General features: G+C 42.2%; 1 protein-coding gene across 1 annotated transcript in view; it reads right to left on the bottom strand.

Annotated features, from left to right (window-relative positions):
• Nucleotides 1-587: 587 nt before the first annotated feature.
• LOC148322974 (retinoic acid receptor alpha-B-like) overlaps nucleotides 588-20,548 on the bottom strand; it is a 29,013-nt gene continuing 9,052 nt past the window's right edge. Inside the window, exons 2-9 of the mRNA XM_088316563.1 lie at nucleotides 6,150-6,304; nucleotides 5,562-5,703; nucleotides 4,682-4,842; nucleotides 4,378-4,554; nucleotides 4,098-4,302; nucleotides 3,007-3,074; nucleotides 2,445-2,535; nucleotides 588-1,880 (exon numbers count right to left, since the gene is read on the bottom strand). Of these exons, the coding sequence (XP_088172689.1) occupies nucleotides 1,654-1,880; nucleotides 2,445-2,535; nucleotides 3,007-3,074; nucleotides 4,098-4,302; nucleotides 4,378-4,554; nucleotides 4,682-4,842; nucleotides 5,562-5,703; nucleotides 6,150-6,304 (1,226 nt within the window). The 3' untranslated portion in view covers nucleotides 588-1,653. The remainder of the gene's footprint in view (nucleotides 1,881-2,444; nucleotides 2,536-3,006; nucleotides 3,075-4,097; nucleotides 4,303-4,377; nucleotides 4,555-4,681; nucleotides 4,843-5,561; nucleotides 5,704-6,149; nucleotides 6,305-20,548) is intronic.

Genomic DNA, 20,548 nt, shown 5'->3' with positions numbered 1-20,548 from the left:
ACAACCATATCACGGGGGCTGGCAGATCAGAGATGTCTAATATTTGAAATGTACGATATATCAAAATGGTGTGAGAGAACAAACGCAGAATATAGAGCAAAGAAACAAACATTGCAGGATTTAAGGAGAAAATCATTCTTTTATTGACTCCCTGTGTTTATCCCGTGTCTTGTGACTTTAAGTACAGCACATATTAAAGGGAACCCATTATCACAATTATGTTGGTTAAGATGTATAATTTTACAATGATTTATGTCCAGATTGAAAACGACCAAAGTTTCAAATGAGGTCAAAGAAAAAATACCAGACATCATGGTGTTGTAAAATAAGTCAGCATCCCCCCCCAATTTCATGCCAAGGTGAATTTAATCAGCCAACTCTTTATATGGTCATTGACTCTGGGTACATCTCACCCATTAATACTAAGCTCGTGCCCCTTGGCAGCCTTCCATCGAGCAGCCTATCAAAGCCTCTCGCTTAAAGAGACCTCAGTTAAAAAAGAGAGGATGGCAGAAAGCCAGTAGAATAAAAAAAAAAGTTTCCAAAAAGTAAATCATGCATTACTACTCCAGCAGATAATAGCGCTGTAAACACAAATAATAGGTCCCCTTTAATAAAGTAAACACTGGAATTGTAAAAAGATTTGTACCCGGCAGTAGCAATGCATACAAAGTGAGCCAGTGGCAGTGTGAACTGGTACAGAGTGGTACACGGCAGTACAAGTACAGACATATTCCGATATGCTTGACATGCACTCATGATATCACAGTCGATTAAAGTGCCCACCTACAGTTTGACCATTTAAAAACAACCCCTAGATGTCTTTTCACACAGATGCTACGAACTAGATTTGCTTTCAGCTGCAATATTCATTTTAGTGAGGCTGTGGAATTCATGATTTTTTTTCTTCTCCCTGATGTGTGTTAGGTGGTGTGACAGATGTTGAGGGTTGCGGGGGAAATACTGATGGGGGATGAAGGAAGAACTCTTGACAGTGTCAGCCGCTTTGGGGAGATAAAATATATCATGTATATACACAAGTACATTTAAGAAAATATGTTTTGTCAGTCTGTCACAGCATCTTTAACATACAAATACACACAGTGATTTTGCATAACACGCATGGCTTTTCACGAGAGAAAAATGCATAAGAGGGTTATCATCTATATATATAGACTAACCCCGTAATCCTTCATCAAATTCTGTCCATTTCTGACAATGTCCTGTTACTGAGAAGTCAGACAGGTGCAGCTATATAGAATTACTCTTTTTGTCCAGAAACAAAAAAACAAAAAAATGTCATCTATACCATCTTTACAAAAAGGATTTTGTTTAAAAGTGAAACGATATTTTACATTTAAATGCATCAAACCGTCATGTCTTGACAACGTGACAATACTGTAGTTCTAACAGCATAATTTAGGCAGGCAAAAAGTGTCACGCATCCCATGTGCGGCTCATAATTCAGCGCAGTTTAATTGACACTGTGCGTATCCACGTCACCACTGAAGTTTATAGGTTCAGACATTCAGACTCCATTGATGAAATGTACAGTTGATTCACATCAGTCTTGTTGCATGGATGGTGCTCTCGCAGCGCCACATACTGTCAAACGGTGGTGCTGTGCAATGCAGAGGTACTCGGGGTGCAAGTTCATGGGGAGGGAGATCTGGCCGGGGGGCTCCGGGCGGGAGAGGGAAGTGACATCGGGGACGGACTAGTAGGATTTTGGCGCTTTTTCTCCTCGTGTTCTTTGCCTCTTCCCTTCCCTTTTGCAGCGCCTTGGCCGTCGAGTCCCTCTGAGTTCTCCAGCATTTCCTGAATGAGTGGAGGCATGGAGCCGGGTATCTCCATTTTCAGTGTGATCACTCGTTCTGCTCCTGAGTGTCAAAAAGTGTGGAGAAAGTATGAAAAAAAAACCAAAAAGTAAATACATGGGGGGAACAAAACACTGTGCAGTAGAGAGACCATGACATACGTTTTACATTTTGAGATATTTCTTTATTTTCATTGCTTAGTTTTCGAAAGACCTGTCTCTTTCTAGATTAGGGGCTCGGGATGTGCAGTCAGGGGAGGCAAGTGACGCAGTTTCTGACAAATGTAACCAAAACACTCACATATGTGAATGCAATATAATATGTAATGCAATGTAGGTGGGGGACATTAAAATAAATAAATAATTTTATGAATCAAATAAATGGTGCTTTATTAGTGGTATATCTGGAGGCTCTGTGAGGCGCGTGCATTGTCAGGTGTTGCACTTATTTTTATGGGAACCTCCCAGCAAACAAGTTGAATACAAAAAAACAAACCACACAGATAACCTTCTAATCCTCTCTAATTGTATTGCAACAGTAAGGCTGATTCATTTATTTTTGTTGTGGACTGAAAATATTTGGTTTTGACATCAAAATGTGACTTTAACTTGTTATAATAGAAGTTACCCTTCACGCTGATGCTCCTGAGGTCCGTAATCTTCATCAGGATCTTGGGGAACATACAAGGTTTGTCAGGCCTCCTCCTCCGGACATAGAGCTGCACAAAAACGTTTTCGGAGTTTTCAATTTGTCACTGTAGTTGTTTTGTACTGTCAACTGAACACCATAGTTATTTTTTTTAACTAGCAGGCAAACTTGGCTATCTCCCTCGGTTGGTAAGAAAAGTCACTGTAGTGCTGCCTCAGTAAAGTCAAGTAAAAAAAAAGAAATAAAATGGGACCACTTTCTGTTTCGTAAGAAAAGAAATTGTACTTTTAATTTGGTCACCGTCAATTTAAGTTTGCAAAATATCCTATGACAGCTAAATGCACCTGGCATAAATTATATATTTCCAGTACTTAATGCACAAAGATATTTTCACATATGACCATATTAGATAGACATTGGCCACGGAAAAGTGTTCTACACTTGACTGTGTTTAAATATATATCCGGAAAGGATCACAACAGGTCCCCGCTCTCACTGGATAAACGTGTGCTTATACTGTATCCCAAATGAGACGTCAAACCTTCAGAGCTTCCAGCATCGGCTCCTGAAGAACATCTACTTTGTCTGATTCCTCCAGATCCTGACGGTCTGTTCAACAAACAAACACAAACACCTCAAATGAATACACGCGATGAATTTTTCGACATCCGTGGTACAGTGGTGCATAGACTTACGCGTTCAATTTATTCTGTGCTCGACTCATTTGTCAAATAAAATGAACTAGCTAAATGTATATCATTAATCCATTCATGCAAGTCACGCTGTCATCGTGTTGGGAGCTGGGCTGCTAACTGGGATAAGTCAGGAGAGTGAGGTTGTTTTTTTTTTAATTAATATTCACTAACGCAGCACAAGATAGCGTTGTTGCTAACAACATAGCATCCAAGCATTTCTTTCTCTAGCCATGACTAATCAATTTACAGTCATTGCAACTGTTACGCGAATGCAAACATTTGGTTATTCTTGGTTGGATTGGTTATGCTTGGCCGTTGCAACGTTGTTGCCCAAAGCACGTTGCCAAAAGTGCAATCATTTATTAAAATGTCAAGGAAAAAGACTAGCAAGCTTGAGAAACTTAAAGAAAAGCTGCGTCTTGCCTCACAGAAGTGTTTTTGAAACGCAACTGCATGTTAAATAATTGCTAAATTGGACATGGCACAATTTACAGAACTGCTTGGCGTTATTTAAAATTCCCAAGCAAAGAGGTGACCAAAAGAAGATCCAGAAGCCAGTTAGCTCATGAGCTAGTTGGTCATCGCGGGGCTTTCCTTCTGACGACCTAGTGGGGTAAATCCCAGCCAACGGAAACCTTAAATGTGTATATTTTTGCGACTTGAACATGTAAGGATGTGAAAGAAATTTCTTTGACAGAGTAGCATCCATTTCTCTGCATTGTCTGGTGTCACACATTCAGTGGACCCATCCACAGCACTATGACCGGTGACACAGGCTTGCGCATCGTTTGATAACTTTTTTTAAAATTTATTATTTTTTTAATCATTCAGAAATTGCTGGGGATTTCACATTAAAAAATTTCTTGGTGGAGTCGAATTAAGAAGACATTTTTTTTTTTTACTTTGCCCGGTCAAAATTATTTCACAGCTGCAGTACCTCCACAGAGCAGGCAGATGGCGCTTAGTAATCCAGTTTCTGCATCGTCCATCTCCAGCGGGAGTAGCTGGCTGGCGAAGGAGAACACCAGGTCTGTGAGTGGCCCAAAGCCTGCGTTGTGCATCTGTGTGCGGTTGAGAGTCAGACCATCCGAGAAGGTCATGGTGTCCTGGTCTGGTGTGTAGCGTGTGCAGATCCTCAGAATCTAAGATGAACGGAGATGAAATAGTAAGACATCCTCTGTTTAAATATTTGCATAGCTCAAACGTAACAAACACACCAGTATATCGAGGCAGGCAGCTTTGAGAAGAGTGATCTGATCAGCAATGGTTAATGTTGTAAAGCCTGGCAGCTGCTTGGCGAACTCCACTGTCTTGATAATGCATTTGGTGGACAGTTCACTAAACTTGTCCCAAAGGTTGACATCCAGAGGGACACGATGCTCAGCGCTGTTACTCTGCAGTCAGGAAAAAAATGAGAAAACAGAAATCATTACATTTAAGCATTTTTATTTATGGTAATTTTACTATATTTTTTGTGCTGCAATTCAAGAACAGGTTTTATGTAGGAAATGATGCGAGTACCGTAGTGTACTTCCCCAGCTGACCAAGAGAGGGAAATGTATCTTGGTGTGCACGGCGAACGCGCTCAATCATCTGCTCCGTCTCTGCCGACAAGACGTAGACCTCCACCTCCACCTGCCTCTTCTCCTCCTTCTTCTTCTTTGTCCGGTCATTTCGAACCACTGACCGTAGAGATGAAGTTACATGTAAAACTTAATGACATATTCGAAGCTTTGTTTTGGCTCAAATCACACGTTTCAATATACAAAGGTTTACAGAGCTGCCGCAACATGATAACTACTAATGTAACGCTATCCAATGCTAAAAAATATCCATAATTTCGTCTTTGCAAAGTTAATCAGTTGTGATTGTCACAGCGCGCTATTTATTATTTTTACGTTTATGATTATGGTTGTCATTTGCAGTGGTGTAGAAGTTACTGCATTATACTGAGAGACATTTTTAATACTTTGGCGGCCTCATTTTGTCAAAATATTCAAATCCACTTTTTGGATGATGCACTACAAAACTCTACCTCTGTAAATGACAGCCCAAAAAATGAATTGTTTAATGAATACGCTTTGATTGTGTCAATAGATACAGTTTGTTTTTCCTCTTATTGCATATTGTTTGAATGCGCAAGGTGATCATATTGCTGTGGCTGATGTATGATTTTATTCGGCACTGTACAGAGAGCTGCAGAGTGTGAGTGCGTTAACTATAAACGGCCACCAGATGGCGACAAAAGCCAACACTGAAATGCATTTGAGTCTACTCTAATTTAGAGCAGAACAGATTTATCATACTGCCAGTATTGTGAGATAACTAAAAATTTTACAATTCTGAAGTTTACATGTGCATAAGTCAATGCAAGACATGAAAAGTATTATAATGAACTCACATTCCTTGGACATTCCAACATCGAGGCATTTCTGCAGTCGACAAGACTGACACCGGTTGCGCGTAACTTTATTTATGACACAAACTTTGTCTCGATGACAAGTGTATGCCATGTTTTTCTGGATGCTCCTTCGAAAGAATCCCTAAAACAGAAATGACAGAACAAAGCAATTCCTTCAGCGCAGGAGCGTGACCTTTGACCGCTGCTTTATGCACTATACTAAAATCCGGGACATCTTTCAGAGCAGGAAATGTTGACCAAAAGCTCTGTGTGTGGTTTTGTATTTTCAATGCGCGGAACTTTGGATGTTAAGGTGGAACACGAGTGTGACCTGAGACCAACAAACGCTCACAATGGCTAACAAAGTAAATACTAATTGCATGTAAAGATTGTGTGTGTGTGTTTATTGGATTAGATAAAGCTAAGAGGATTAGTGATCCTAGGGGAGGTGTAAAGGTCATGGCCTCCACCCTGACACATTATGCAAACACCCTGTCGACTCAACCTCTGTGTAAGAGACTTCCCGCAGATTGTCTAGCTGCACTACGCTTATTTTTCTATATGTTGTGATGGTGCGAGTTTGCGTACCTTGCAGCCTTCGCATGCACTGACTCCATAGTGGTATCCTGAAGATTTATCCTGACATACAAAGCAAGGCTTGTAGATGCGCGGCGGAGGTGGTGGAGATGGGGGGCTTGTGACCAGCAAATCTTCTCCAGAACTCGTGCTTTCTGTTTCTATTGCTGCAAGACGTGAACAAAATCTTACTGTGACACCAATTCAATTACATTTCTGCGAGCATATGATTCACCTTTTGCTGCGTAACTTACTTAAAATCTAACTGGGTTACAATTTGGACACATTTTATTGTGCAGTGACAGCGGCATTGGTTTTGTGACGTTTACGCCAATGGCCACGGCAACCCCGATTAAGGCCACCGAGGACAAAACAGGATGTTGGTGAGACACAGGTAAACATTACATAATATGCCTGAAAGTAATGTAATGTGTTAGTGGACTACTATATTTAGGCAACACAAAAAAAAAAAACCACCGCCCCCACCTCCACCGGGAAGACCAATGTTACCAAAAAGAACTGGAATAAAAGGAACAAAACAGTGTCAACACGTCAATATTTTAAAAATTAAGGAAGTTCTGACATTTTAAAGGCTTCAAAAAGCGAGCAAAACTGTCATCTTGTTTCTAATTCAAAACAATGGAATGGCCTGTGATCAATTTGGAAAGAAAAGAATGAAGCTGAGATTGTGAGGCGTCAGTGTTTCCTGCAGTTTGGAAGTCTGGGGACCAAATTATAAAAATGTTCCATTTCACAAGCTGTGTATTAAAAATTGAGGAATTAATCGACCATTAATTAATACCATTTTAATTAAATATATATGCAATTATCTGCCTGTTTGTTTGGTTACCAGAGATTCCCACTCCATCGCTGGCAAACGAAGTGGCCTCATACAAAATGGTGGAAACAAGTCAGGTAATTTTGTGAATTTTGACTAAATCCAAAATGTAATTGAGGAGTGTGAGATAAGCTGAGGATTAATAACCTCAACTAACGTTATGTAATCATTTTGTGTATTCCTAATCATCTTTTATACATTTGTATTATTTGTATCAGTAATAATTGTACACACACACACACACACACAATAGAGCTCTGTTTTAGTGTTGAAGTCTTCTGCCTCAGGCTGAAGTTTTAAACTGACCATTGATTGATTGCTTCCTGCCTGCCTGCTAGAATTTCAGCAGACAGACCTCCTTTGTCTGCCAAGTTTGTTAATAAAAAGATCTAGCAAGGGGAAGGAAGAGCAGAGGTTGCAAAGACTTGAGCGAAACAAGACGCTCGTGTCTATCTGCCTTCCTCTCCCTTCGCGAAGGATAAAAAGACAAAACTCTAACTGGTATTTTCTGGTTCTCTGCAAAGTTCAGTCTAAAAAAGACGTCAAGGCATTTTAAACCTGACATTTATTTGGTGCCGAAACCCGGGAGCCACACCCGGACGGGCGCTCGTCGCTGGACATTTTGGACGCCACCGAATCTGACGTCAGCGCTTTCCCATTGAAAGAAAGCGGGTCTCCGAGTTCCTGGTGCGGCCGCCTGCCCGGATGTCGGTTCCCTAGCGGACAAGGCTGATCCAGAGGAGACCAGGTATTGTTTTTCAAATTATTTTGTACCACCATTTTAAATTTTAAAATATTAAAATAATTGGGTAGGGGTGATTTATGTGAGGGATGAAAGCGCGCGCAGAGGCCAGGCCTCGACCGTTTAGTCAGTACGGTAATAAAACTGCATCGTGCTAGTCCAAGGAGTTATATAAAAATAATCGGTAGCGAATTAGGCCATAACTCATTGGTAGCGAATTGACCATAACTCGTTGAAACTGAGCTGTGACTTGTTGAAACTGAGCAAATTTTAGACACGGATAGCACGGTGAACAAATTGATTTGTTCCTCGGCGTCGATGGTAGCGAATTGGGCCATAAATTGAGCAAATTTTAGAGAAAAACCCGCCTGGAGAAGGGAAATGGTTTCCGCAAATTAAACGTCTCTCGGTACGTTGAAAACCTCGAGGTCTACTCACAATTTCACATTAAAATTTAGGGAATAATAAGGTATTATTTTTGGTGGTTTTTATTATTTTTATTTGAATTTCTTTGGCAAGCAGACTGCTCATTTTGACTGAGAGATGTATGCGTGAAGTTTGGCGCTGGAGAAGCTGTGTGTGTGGAACAAAGGAAAAAAGTCTGAGGTTGAGAGAAAGGGGGGTGGGAGTGATTGAGTGTGGAAGCGTGTGGAAGCGTGTGTACGTGCATGTGCGAGTGTGTGTGCGTGGTTTAACAGAAGTAACGGACCAGACGATAGCATAAAATGGGTCAAAATGTGACCAAAGAGTTGAAAGCAAACCCAGATGTGAAGTTTATGAACGGGTATGACCCGGACTGTTGCCAATTTCTGGAGGAATGGGTGAAGAAATATGACTTTAAGCCACGTCTGAAAGATCCAGCGAATTTTGAAGCAGTGAGAAGTGCGTTGATGGAAAAAAGAAAAAGGAAGATAAGAAAGGCGAAGAACACTAAATCAGTGGACAGGCAACTGAGGGCTATCATGAAGTGGGTAGAGCAGAGTAAGAAGAGAGTGGAAGATATTAAAACAAAAGTGGAGAAGAAAGTTTATCAGATGAAAGTAAAGAAAGATGACGAGACCGGAGTCAGAGGCAAGAGAGGAAGTGCACTGTTCAACGAGCGAACTCAAACTGCTGCGCAAGCAGGAAGACAGGCGGCCACAGCCCTAGAGGCGGAGCCAAGTGAGGATGAGGTGCCGCCCTTGGAGAGCGAGGAGAAAAATGACACTCCCCGCTCTTCACACACGGCCCCTCCTGCCTCATTTGATTCCACACGGTGGCCCCCCGCGGCTGGAACAAGGGAGCAAATGAAAAAGAGAGCTCAAGCAAAGCCGATGGAAAAATCACTCAATAACCCTGAAAGAGCACAAGTCTTTCAAGCCACGAACCTCTACCCACCGCTGCCCAGTGTAGAGACCTACCCGATGGTGGCCGTTGCCAACCCAGCTTTTGGGACTGATGATGCAAATGGCCACCCACATGAACCTACCATCATGGTCTACAGGCCCTGGACCCAAGATGAATGCAAGGCGGCCTGCCAATCAATTCCTCCAATCGAAGCGGATGTGGAGAAATGGATTGAGAGTATGCACGACCTGATGAATAGCTACCACCTGAATGGAAAGGAATTTGAAACATGCATGAGAATGATCCTAGGATATAGATATGGCAGAATCAGAGGTGCCTTCAACCCTTATGATGCCATAGGCCAGCCCCTCCAGCCTGGAGCTCCCGAGCTCGCAAACGCAATCCGCGCCATGTTTGATGAATCAAGAAAAATCTTCAAGAAGCAACCAGACAACACAAAGATCAGACAATGCCGCCAAGAAGACATGGAATCTGTCCGCCGGTATGTGGAAAGGTTATCTGGAGTCTACAGGCTCTATTGCGGCCTACAGGAAGACAATGCAGACAACAGCCCGTACCAAATCCTCTTGAAGTCGGCCTACCTAGATGGCATCCATGAATCCACCAGAGACTTCATCTGCAAACACCACGTTGGATGGCGAACTGCGAACCTCGATACGCTCATCGAATATGCCTCCCATGCCGAGGAAATCCAGAAGAAAGAGAAGGAGCGAAACACATCGACCACTTTGGCTGCTGTAATGAAGGGCCTTTCCACAGCGGCCTCCGCCCCCATCTACTATCAAGGTCAAGGGGACAGAGGACGAGGACGAAGGCGCGGCAAATATTATGGTGCTAGGGGACAAGGTCGAGGACGATTTTCCAACAGAGATGACGGCTGCTACAATTGTGGCAAACTAGGACATTTTGCCAGAGACTGCCGTCAACCACCCAGGAAGACCACACCAGAAGAAGGCTATACCGGTAACATGTGACTAGTAAGTTACCAGCCACAAGGCGAAGAACAACCTGAGCAAAGGCTGCTCAGCAATAGCGAAGATGAAGAAGAAGTAACCTCAGAATCACCACTGGTCGTTTTAGATTTATCTGTCTTGTTTGGAATGGCTTCTTCAGTGGACCCACCAATGAGAACACTACAATTAGGCCCAAAGAAAACAACAAAACAATTTATAGTTGACTCTGGAGCAGAAAGTTCAGTAATCAAAGCCCTACCTGCAGGGACCAAACTGTCAAACAAAGCTGTCATGGTGATAGGAGTAGGAGGAAAGGCAGCGCAACGGTTTTATACCGAACCCCTCACAATAGAAGATGAAGATGGAAGTTTATATCGAGGCAAGAGGTTAGTCGTAGTTCCAGAATGTCCGTCCAACCTTTTGGGAAGAGACTTAATCAAAACCCTCCAGCTCGTTCTCACAGTAGAAGGAGAAAAAATGACAGTGATGAAACGAGGACAGGAAGTTAAACAGATGATGATCTTGGAAGGAAAAGGAGGCCCTTCCACCTTCTACAGCTTGGACCTAATAACCACAGGACCACAGTCGATTACTGAAGACCTCCAAGAAATGCCCAATAAACTACTCCAAGGGAAAGACTGGAAACCACAAACGCAATTCCCACTCCATTGCACAATTGAATACTTAAGAACACCACCACCTGGAGACTTCCTGAATGCCTGGAAGAAGCTAAAACCAATGAAGATGTACCTGGATAAACTCTACTGGAGCAATGAATCCCAATGGATGGCTGCAACAGCAACAACACCTCGAGAACTAAAGGACACCAACATAATTCACACCCGTCCAGACCCACCACTGCACATCTCCTTGGCAAAGCCGAATAACATCAGCTGGAAAATGGTGGGAGACCACATGCGCACGATTGTGAATGAGGACTGGAAACCGCATTCCCCGTGGGAACCTCTACCAGGAGGAGTATCCAGAAAACAAATATGCGGCTTAGGTATGGTGTACCGGAAAACACTAAACTGGGTGACTCAAGTCACACCTGAAACCCACCTTAGTGCATGATGTCATGAAAAAGAAGACAGCGAAACCACTGTCTTCTATGAAGCAACAGATTTTCCAAACATTCCAACCTCCTTCTGGGCAAGTTCGAAAACGGATGTGGGAAAAATGACCACTGCTACTGAAGTCATGATTGAACCAAAAAGCAATTATCGACCAATTATCAGGCAGTATCCTCTAAAACCAGATGCCAAAGAAGGCATAGCGCCAGTAATTGAAAATATGCTCAGAGCTGGCATTTTGATAGAAGCCCCAACGGTACGATGTAACACACCAATTTTCCCAGTAAAAAAAGCGGACTCGACCAGTTGGAGAATGGTCCACGATCTCAGAGCCGTAAATGCTGCAGTAAACCAAAGAGCACCGTGTGTCCCAGACCCACACACTTTGATGAATGAGATCAAGCCCGGACAAAATTTTTTTACCGTGATTGACCTCAGCAATGCATTTTTCTCAATACCTTTACACCTTACAGCAAGGAACTGGTTTGGATTCACCTTCGAGGGGAAAAAATACACGTACACGAGACTCCCTCAAGGATATGCTGAAAGCCCAACAATCTTCTCCCAAGAACTATCCAATTGCCTCAGTACCCTTGAACTTAAAGAAACGTCACAACTATTGATTTATGTGGACGACATCCTGCTAGCAAGTCCAACGAAAGAAGAAAACCAAGAAGAAGCCACAAAACTGTGTCAACATTTGGCCAAAACGGGCAACAAAGCTTCATTGAACAAACTGCAATGGGCGCAGGAAGAAGTGGTGTTTTTGGGCCACCTGGTGACAGGACAAGGAAGGAGACTAACTGCTGACCGGAAATCAGCTATCCTGAATGCGCCAAGACCAACTACAAAAAGACAAATGATGGCGTTCTTAGGACTAGCCAATTACTGCAGGTTATGGATCCAAGATTATGCTGAAACAACGCAACCCCTACTGGACTTAATCTATACTGAAGATTTACCACTTTCAGCTACATTGACGTGGTCCGCAGCAGCTGAAGGAAGTTTCACCAAAATAAAAGAGCTGATTGCATCATCGGAAGTGATTGGATACCCCAACTATAAGAAACCCTTTACCCAAACGGTGGACTGCAAAAACGGATTCATGACGTCTGTCCTGCTGCAGCAACATGGGACATATTTGAAACCAGTAGCGTTCTACTCCAAGAAGTTGGACCCAGTAGCACAAGCTCTTCCCCATTGTGTACAATCAGTCTGTGCTGCAGCAATGGCTGTCCAATCATCAGCCGAAGTGGTGTTATTCCATCCTTTAACACTACTAGTTAGCCACTCAGTGGACATTCTACTCACTCAGACCAAGATGTCCTTTTTGTCACCAGCCAGACATCTATCATTAACTGCAGTCTTATTATCTCAACCCCACCTGACCATAAAAAGATGCAACGCATTAAATCCAGCAACTATGTTACCAACAGAAGGTGATGGGGAACCACACAGCTGTAAAGAGAAAACAGAAGAAATTTGTAAACCAAGACCGGACCTACAAGACACACCACTGAACGAAGGAGACGTGGTGTTTGTGGACGGGTCGGCAAGCAAAAACATGACAGGATCAAACATGACTGGTTATGCTGTAGTAACACAAGAGGAAATCCTCAGGGCAGAAAAATTACCAAGTAATTACTCCGCCCAAGCAGCTGAAATTGTTGCCCTAACAGAAGCGTGCAAGCTATTTAAAGGAAAACCAGTTACAATTTACACAGACAGCCAGTACGCCTTCTCAACCATTCACACTTTCGCCGCCCAATGGGAAAGAAGAGGAATGAAGACGTCAACTGGGAAAACAGTGCAACACGCCAAATTATTGAAAGAACTCTTGACAGCCATTATGCTGCCCTCCAAAGTTGCAATCTGCAAATGCAAAGCACACACATACAAAGAAGACTCAATTTCCAAAGGAAACGCTAAAGCGGATAAAGCAGCTAAAGAAGCAGCACAGCAAATTTCAGCAACATTCACCACTGAAGAACAGAAGGAACCAGAAACTGTTCCACGACAAGTATTGATCGACATGCAAAACATTGCACCAGAGAAAGAAAAACAACAATGGACAGCTCAAGACATTGTTAAGACAGAAGACGGACTCTATCACAAAGATGACAAACCTGTCATCCCCCGAAATCTTTTTCAAATCATAGCTAAATTGAGTCATGGGAATTCCCATGTCTCAACAGGGGGGATGATATCCATAACACAGCAAACATTTACAATACCACTAGGACTACAAACCTATTTTAAAACTTTTTGCAGGTCATGTCTAGTGTGTAGTAAACATAATGTTCAAGGGAACATAAGACCAAAAAGGGGAAAATGCCCGGCTGGGACTTACCCATTTGAAGTTGTACATATGGATTTCATAGAATTGTCTAGGAGTGGCCCTTATAAATACTGTCTTGTGTTGGTTGACTCACTGACCAAATGGGTGGAGGTTGTGCCGACAAGGCATCCTAACGCACTAACAGTTGCTAAAGCTATTTGCAAGCACATAATTCCAGATCATGGCATCCCTAGGGTGCTATGGAGTGACAACGGCAGCCATTTTGTGAATGAAGTAGTTAATAAAATGGCCGCACACTTAGGCATTACACTTAAACATCACTGTGCATATCATCCACAGAGTGCAGGTTTAGTTGAAAGAACAAACGCCACAGTGAAATTAAGGTTAAAAAAGACAATGGAAGAAACAGGAAAACCGTGGCCAGAATGTTTATCTTTAGTTAAGACATACATGAGAATCACACCATCCAATACTGGAATTACGCCATTTGAAGCAGTACATGGTAGACCATTCATACTCCCATTATGGGAAAGCCAACCTTGGTCAGACACTGAAAAAACGGCAGACCCATTGACGGAATGGCTTTGTAAGCTGTTCAAAGAGAAAAATGTGTGTAGAACAAATGATCTGCCCTCTATCCCTTTATCTCCCTTGCAGGAGTCAGTGACCCCCGGTGACCTGGTGCTGGTGAAGGTGGTGAAGCGCAAGACTTGGTCAAGCCCACGCTGGGAAGGCCCCTTCACGGTCCTGCTCACCACACCCACGGCTCTGAAAATCGCTGAGAGAGACACGTGGATCCACCAGAGTCACTGCAAAAAGGTCATCGAACTCAAGTAATGGCGACCATTGCCTTACTCCTCCTGCTGGGGGAGCTACTGATTGGATCAGCCGGAACCAGTATCCTAGGCCAAATTTGGGGCAACGACCAACAGCGTGAGAAGTGCCCCACAACAAGCAGCTCCGCCAAGGACATCCAGCCTTATACTTATTGTCTGCCACTCAGTGCGACCAAGGCCAAAATAATAATCCCTTTCGCAGGACTGAACACTTACTGCTATCGATGTCTGAAAAATAAAGGACGACCATCTGGTCCGATGAAAAAGGGAGAACATTACAGCTGGTATGAATGGTATGCAGGAGTTCCCCCACCAAATGAACTAGCCCCTGGAAGACCCAATGAAGAAGCATGGGCCTCAGTGTTCCTGTACACCTATTATCCGTTACATGTGAAGTCACACCCCCAATGGGCCATTACTCAGCAGGCCGTGGCCTACCAATCCATGTTCCCCAAAATGGTGAAGAATAACACTCACTTGATCATAGATGTCCAACCTACTTCCCTAGGTTGTACTTATTTTGTCCTCAGCCCAGTAATACTGGGCCCTGACCCCGTTTTCAAAGTCCAAGTTTGCATTCTGTCGCCCAAAACTAAACCTCAAGTAGTGGGCGGCAATCCGTACCTACCACTAGCGCAGAGACTAATCAAACCTCAAGTCGAAGAATTTGCAAAGGACAATGATGATGTTTTAGAATATTCATGGACTGACCACAGCCACGGAGAAGACATTCCACATCCACTTGCCGCCAACACTTGGTGGCGTTATGCTAACATGACAGCTAGACGACAAAACGCATCGGGTTGCTATGTTTGTTCGATCCTCCCCCATGCAGTGAGTCAACCACACCTATATGCCACACCACTTACATATATAGATGCTTTGGGAACGATTAATGAAACCCTAAACTTACCAACCCAAGGTAGAAAACATGCTGAATTGTCAGCTTTGAAATATACAGAATTATTAGGAGTTAGAGTAACATTAGAAAATGACCATTTAGGACAATGCCATTCAGTCGAGACTAATACATCTTGCTTTCCTGTATGTGTAAACCTTACCGGCATTAATTCTTACCCGTCAGTTGACCTTACACATTGTAATGAAATTATAGATATTCCAGCCCCAGAGGATGTAAAAACTTTGGATGGGATCTGGTGGCTATGCGGATGGAAAGCATACATCAAACTTCCTAGAAACGCCTCCACTATTTGCACACCAGTCACAGTCTCAGACCACACGTACATTATAACCACACAACCAGCCACAGATACGAATGTTAGAAGCCTCAGAACAAAAAGATTCGTGACTTTCCAGCCTCATGATCCAGTATGGGGAAGTAATGTCCCCTGGGAACATAGGTACTGGACAACTGGGGATCATTTAGCACATTCTTTGTTCCCGTCTATTGGTGTCTCTAAAGTCGCCCTTAGAGTAGAAACTATTGATTATAGATTCCAAGTATTTGTGAATGCATCCATTGACATTAATGACGCACAAAACAGAGAAATTTCAGCCTTAAGAATGATGGCTTTACAAACTAGAATGGCTGTAGATTTAGCCCTTGCACCGCAAGGTGGTGTATGTGCTTTGATCGGAGAACATTGCTGCACATACATTCCAAATGAAAATGAGACAATTATTGATGCTATGGCCACTATGAAGAATTTAAGAGACACAATGGCCCAAGACGAAATTACCACACCCGGATGGTTGGACTGGTTGTTTTCCGGCAACTGGACGCAGGTCTTATTAAAAATCCTGCTGCCATTTGTTGGGATAATTGTGATTTTCATTCTGTTATGTGTAGTCTGTTCATGTTGTATTGTTCCTATGACAAAAAGGATGGTTAATCGCATGTTTGTTGCTCAAATGTACCATTATAACCTGATTGATGTTGAGAATGACGAATTCAAACTGGACAATGACGAACTCGAACTGGACACTGAAACCTAAATAACACATGGACCCTTTTTTGCCCCTGCCTATACGTGCACACATACACCATACACGAAGATCCGGGAGATAAAGACGGCTGTCTTCTCCTACAACGAGGCAAGGGCCTCCACCAGGTCACCCCAGGGACAAGCTCTGCGTGGAGACAGTTTTGTTATTTTTCACTAGGCACATTGAAATGTTTTTTATATATTTGTTTTATTCCCTGATGGTCATCAAATTATAAGAATCTCGTTCCATGCCGGAAGGGAGGAGGGGAATTTTGTCCTTATTGAAGGTTTTCGCCCCTCTACGGATGACCATGCTGTTGTAGGATTTCATTATGATGATTCATCTTAAAGCCGCAAGGTCGTGATGTATCTGATGTTTAGAAATTCACAACAGGGAGGAAATGTGAGATAAGCTGAGGATTAATAACCTCAACTAACGTTATGTAATCATTTTGTGTATTCCTAATCATCTTTTATACATTTGTATTATTTGTATCAGTAATAATTGTACACACACACACACACACACAATAGAGCTCTGTTTTAGTGTTGAAGTCTTCTGCCTCAGGCTGAAGTTTTAAACTGACCATTGATTGATTGCTTCCTGCCTGCCTGCTAGAATTTCAGCAGACAGACCTCCTTTGTCTGCCAAGTTTGTTAATAAAAAGATCTAGCAAGGGGAAGGAAGAGCAGAGGTTGCAAAGACTTGAGCGAAACAAGACGCTCGTGTCTATCTGCCTTCCTCTCCCTTCGCGAAGGATAAAAAGACAAAACTCTAACTGGTATTTTCTGGTTCTCTGCAAAGTTCAGTCTAAAAAAGACGTCAAGGCATTTTAAACCTGACAGGAGCCTCCTCAGTGCTTTGAGGAAGGGTATTTCTAAGGTTCAATTATTTACTCAGAGTGCCTCGTGGGGAAATTAAAAAGCCTGGTAGGATATTTTGGTAATTTTGAAAAAGACACGAGACTATACAGTGGACAAAAATAATGTTCCTTAATTAAAACAAAAAAAAAAAAATCTACCCAGCATTCATAAGCACAAAATCAAAATCTTGTTCCCTCTTTTGAAAAAGGCTCAACACAAAGAAAAAAAAAAAAAATACATTTTCATTGACCACTCCCATCAAGACATGACATATCCCATCCCAATTGCTGTCATTAAAATCACAATCAAAGTTTTCTACATGAAGCCTGAAAATAATTAAAAAAAAAATACAAGGCATCATCTGCTTCCAGTCAGACTACGGACTGCTTCCCAAAAACGTTACGCCCGATCACATCCAGAAAGGTTCAGTTGCATGTGTTCAGTCGGACTACGGCCAACTACTTTCCTCATCTGTGCTGTGACTGTCGTATTGAAAAAACAAAAAAATGAACATAAACAGTTATACAAGACCAATCCCACCGTGTTGTCTCACTACCATGACATTTTGTCCAGTGGCCTCAAACGGGGTCGCCGTGACAGCCGGCGATATAATGCAAACATAGCAAAATGATTGCTATTGCTTTCTCACCCACCACCTCAATTTCAAATGTGCTATTCTGTAAAACAACTCTCTACAAAAGCTTCACTAGACCTTTTTTATTATGACGTCTGAGTGTTAAACAGTCGTCTAAGTGTGGGAGGTGACCTTCCGCGCCATCTTCTTTCCCCACGGCATCTTTCAGAAAATCATGAAAAACAAAATTGCCAAGGCCTTCAAATGGCTGAGGGAACATCTTCTTCGGTTCTATCATGAATCCAGCGTCTGAATCAAAAGGTAGTCTGTCATAAATCTGACATTTGACAAACAATAAGATGGCCGTCAAAGAAGAAGAGTAGACACGAAGGGCAGAGTTTCATTGAACCTGCAAATGTCGGAAGATTTTGTGGATTATCAGACTGGTAAATATTATACAGGTGCAACGATTAATCGTCAACTAAACAATTACCAAATGAATCGATCATTATTTTTGATGTTCCATTAATCATTTAGAAACCTTTTCCTCTGAATTTCTGCTTCAACAAAAAATATTTTTGTAGTCCTCCATGGAAGCAGACTGATTATTTTTGTGTTGAATCAAAATAAAACATTTATTTTTACTTTGGGAAATGATGAGCAATATATTTGCCAATTTTAGAACATGTAATGGACCAAAGCAGTAACTGAATTGTAATTTTTTGCACATTCCTGCGCTCCATTAGAAATAATGCCCTGTTTTTGAATAAAGGGATGGAAATTGTTTTTTTTTTAATCCAATTCATTGATAAATGAAATAATCGTTAGCCGACGTGAGTTATGGTGACGATAGTGTCACTTTTTCCTACACTTTCCAGATTTGACCCAAAAGTCCAAATTCACAAAGGAACACGTGCTGGACACCAGATGCACGGTGGCCCCACGCACTAGCTTTCCGACTTGCTGCTGCTCAATCTTTTGCAGTACCCTGCATGGAACAGTGCAGCCTTTGGAAACTTGTTGCAAACCTCAGCAATCAGGCAATTTTATTTGTCCAATGAAACATGTTCGGTAATTTCATTGATCAGATATGACGAGATTTTGGGTAACTACTGGCGGTATGAAGCTCATTAGTAAATATTCATAAATCACATCACATTAAATGCCGCAGGGTTCAAAGGTGTGGGAAAAAAAATAAACAACTCATAGTTTGGAAAGTACTGTAATTTTATTGCCAATTAGAAATGATCAAAGCGGTAGAAGGTGCCAAAATGTTTATATAACCTAAATAATTTGAAAATTAATTGGAGAAATATCTTCAAGACCTTTCACAAAACTATTAAGGGTGGGAGCTTATTGAAACTTTTAAATTTACAACACAGTAACCCATATCTAATACCAACTGTGCACTGTATTTTGCCTCCGTTGCATCAAGATGTAGCACGGATCCATAAGTGCCTAATCTATTTTCATGCCTAGCCCTAGCAGTGCCAAATATATCCAAAGAAATTCAAATAATGCCTCATTCTGGCATCCGATCAATGCAGCCGGTGAACAGGTCTCAACTGCATTAAAGGTGTTTGGCACGGAAGGAAGATGAGGATATCCTGCCCTGTCGTCTCTTCAATGCGGAATCATTGATCTGCTCACTTGCATCCACATTCCCAGATGCCCTCAATCATATCACTGATGGGACCTAAATGAGAGAATGCCATAAATCTTTGATATCACACCTCATAAAATGTTGGCCTTATTAACGATATCATTTCATATGTTTTAAGGAGGTGACTTTGGAATAAAGTTGAGAGAAGCAGTTGTTGATGTGTATGGATGTAGTAAGCAAAGGAGGGAGAAAGTGTGGCATGTATTGCAAACAAGAAACTTATGAGCCGCTTGTTCTGCTGCTGCTTGGCTGCAACCCAGCAGTGGCACTGTCAATTTAGTCTCAAAATATTTACGGTAGAAATAGCAAGTCGGTAATATGCACATCAGCGGATCCCACCACCAACCCCACCCCTTCGTCCCCCTTGGATCAACAAGACCACTCAGAGAGAGGGGGGGCGGGGGGTTATTCCACAAATCAAATGCAACTCTGCATTCTGACAGAAAATGAGCAAGTTCACCACGGAGGCTAGCAAAACGAGCATGTCGCCATATCTGCAATCTTTCAACGGAGGTTGGATGTTTTTGGGACTCATTGTCATTAAGACTATGTTGACATGCTCATATTTCTCCACAAGAACTAATAAGATTTAGATTTTTTTTTTTTTTTATATATAACGGCGAAGATCTGGCTTGACTAATTTTTGTTCCTGCCATTGGGTAGAGAGACATCAAAACAGACCAGAAAGGAGGCAGATGTCAGGTTCAAAGGTGACTGCAACTAAGACTGAGGCACTTTCTTTGATTTTTTGTTGATAAAACTGCCCAACTAGATTTTGTAAAGGAACAAGTTTGAAGAGCTGAGAAGTTGGGAACTAACTATCTTGTAAGGGTCCGAGCCTAATTGGGTCATTTTGCACGCTTTGCCACTCTCAATTTCTTCAACATAAAGCACCAAAGAACGCATTACTTTCTGATTGACATCATAACCTTAAATATAGATTAAAACTTTTCCTTGACGACAATTTGTCTCCACCCTCTCTGTCCTTTTGCTTTTGTTCAGAGACATGGCAATGATAGAGTGTGACACATTCTAAGGTCGTGACTCTCCAGATTAAAAACACAATCCCGTTGCTTCTCCCCCTTTCCCTCTGCCTCCACTAACCTCTAACCTAACACACTTCCACACACACACACACACACATACACACAGTTGTCCCCTCCCCCTACCTTGGTAACCATACCAAACATTCCACCATAGAGGTTGAGCTTCCCTCCCTTGATCGACTCTCCTCTAACTCAAGGCAACAACACAGGGAAATGGGGCTCTCCCATAT

Source organism: Idiotropiscis lumnitzeri, chromosome 15 (assembly GCF_059441095.1).
Source record: "Idiotropiscis lumnitzeri isolate Australia: NSW breed Sydney's pygmy pipehorse chromosome 15, RoL_Ilum_1.0, whole genome shotgun sequence".
In the NCBI taxonomy this organism is placed as follows: domain Eukaryota; kingdom Metazoa; phylum Chordata; class Actinopteri; order Syngnathiformes; family Syngnathidae; genus Idiotropiscis; species Idiotropiscis lumnitzeri.
This window is presented reverse-complemented; position numbering and strand designations above follow the sequence as displayed.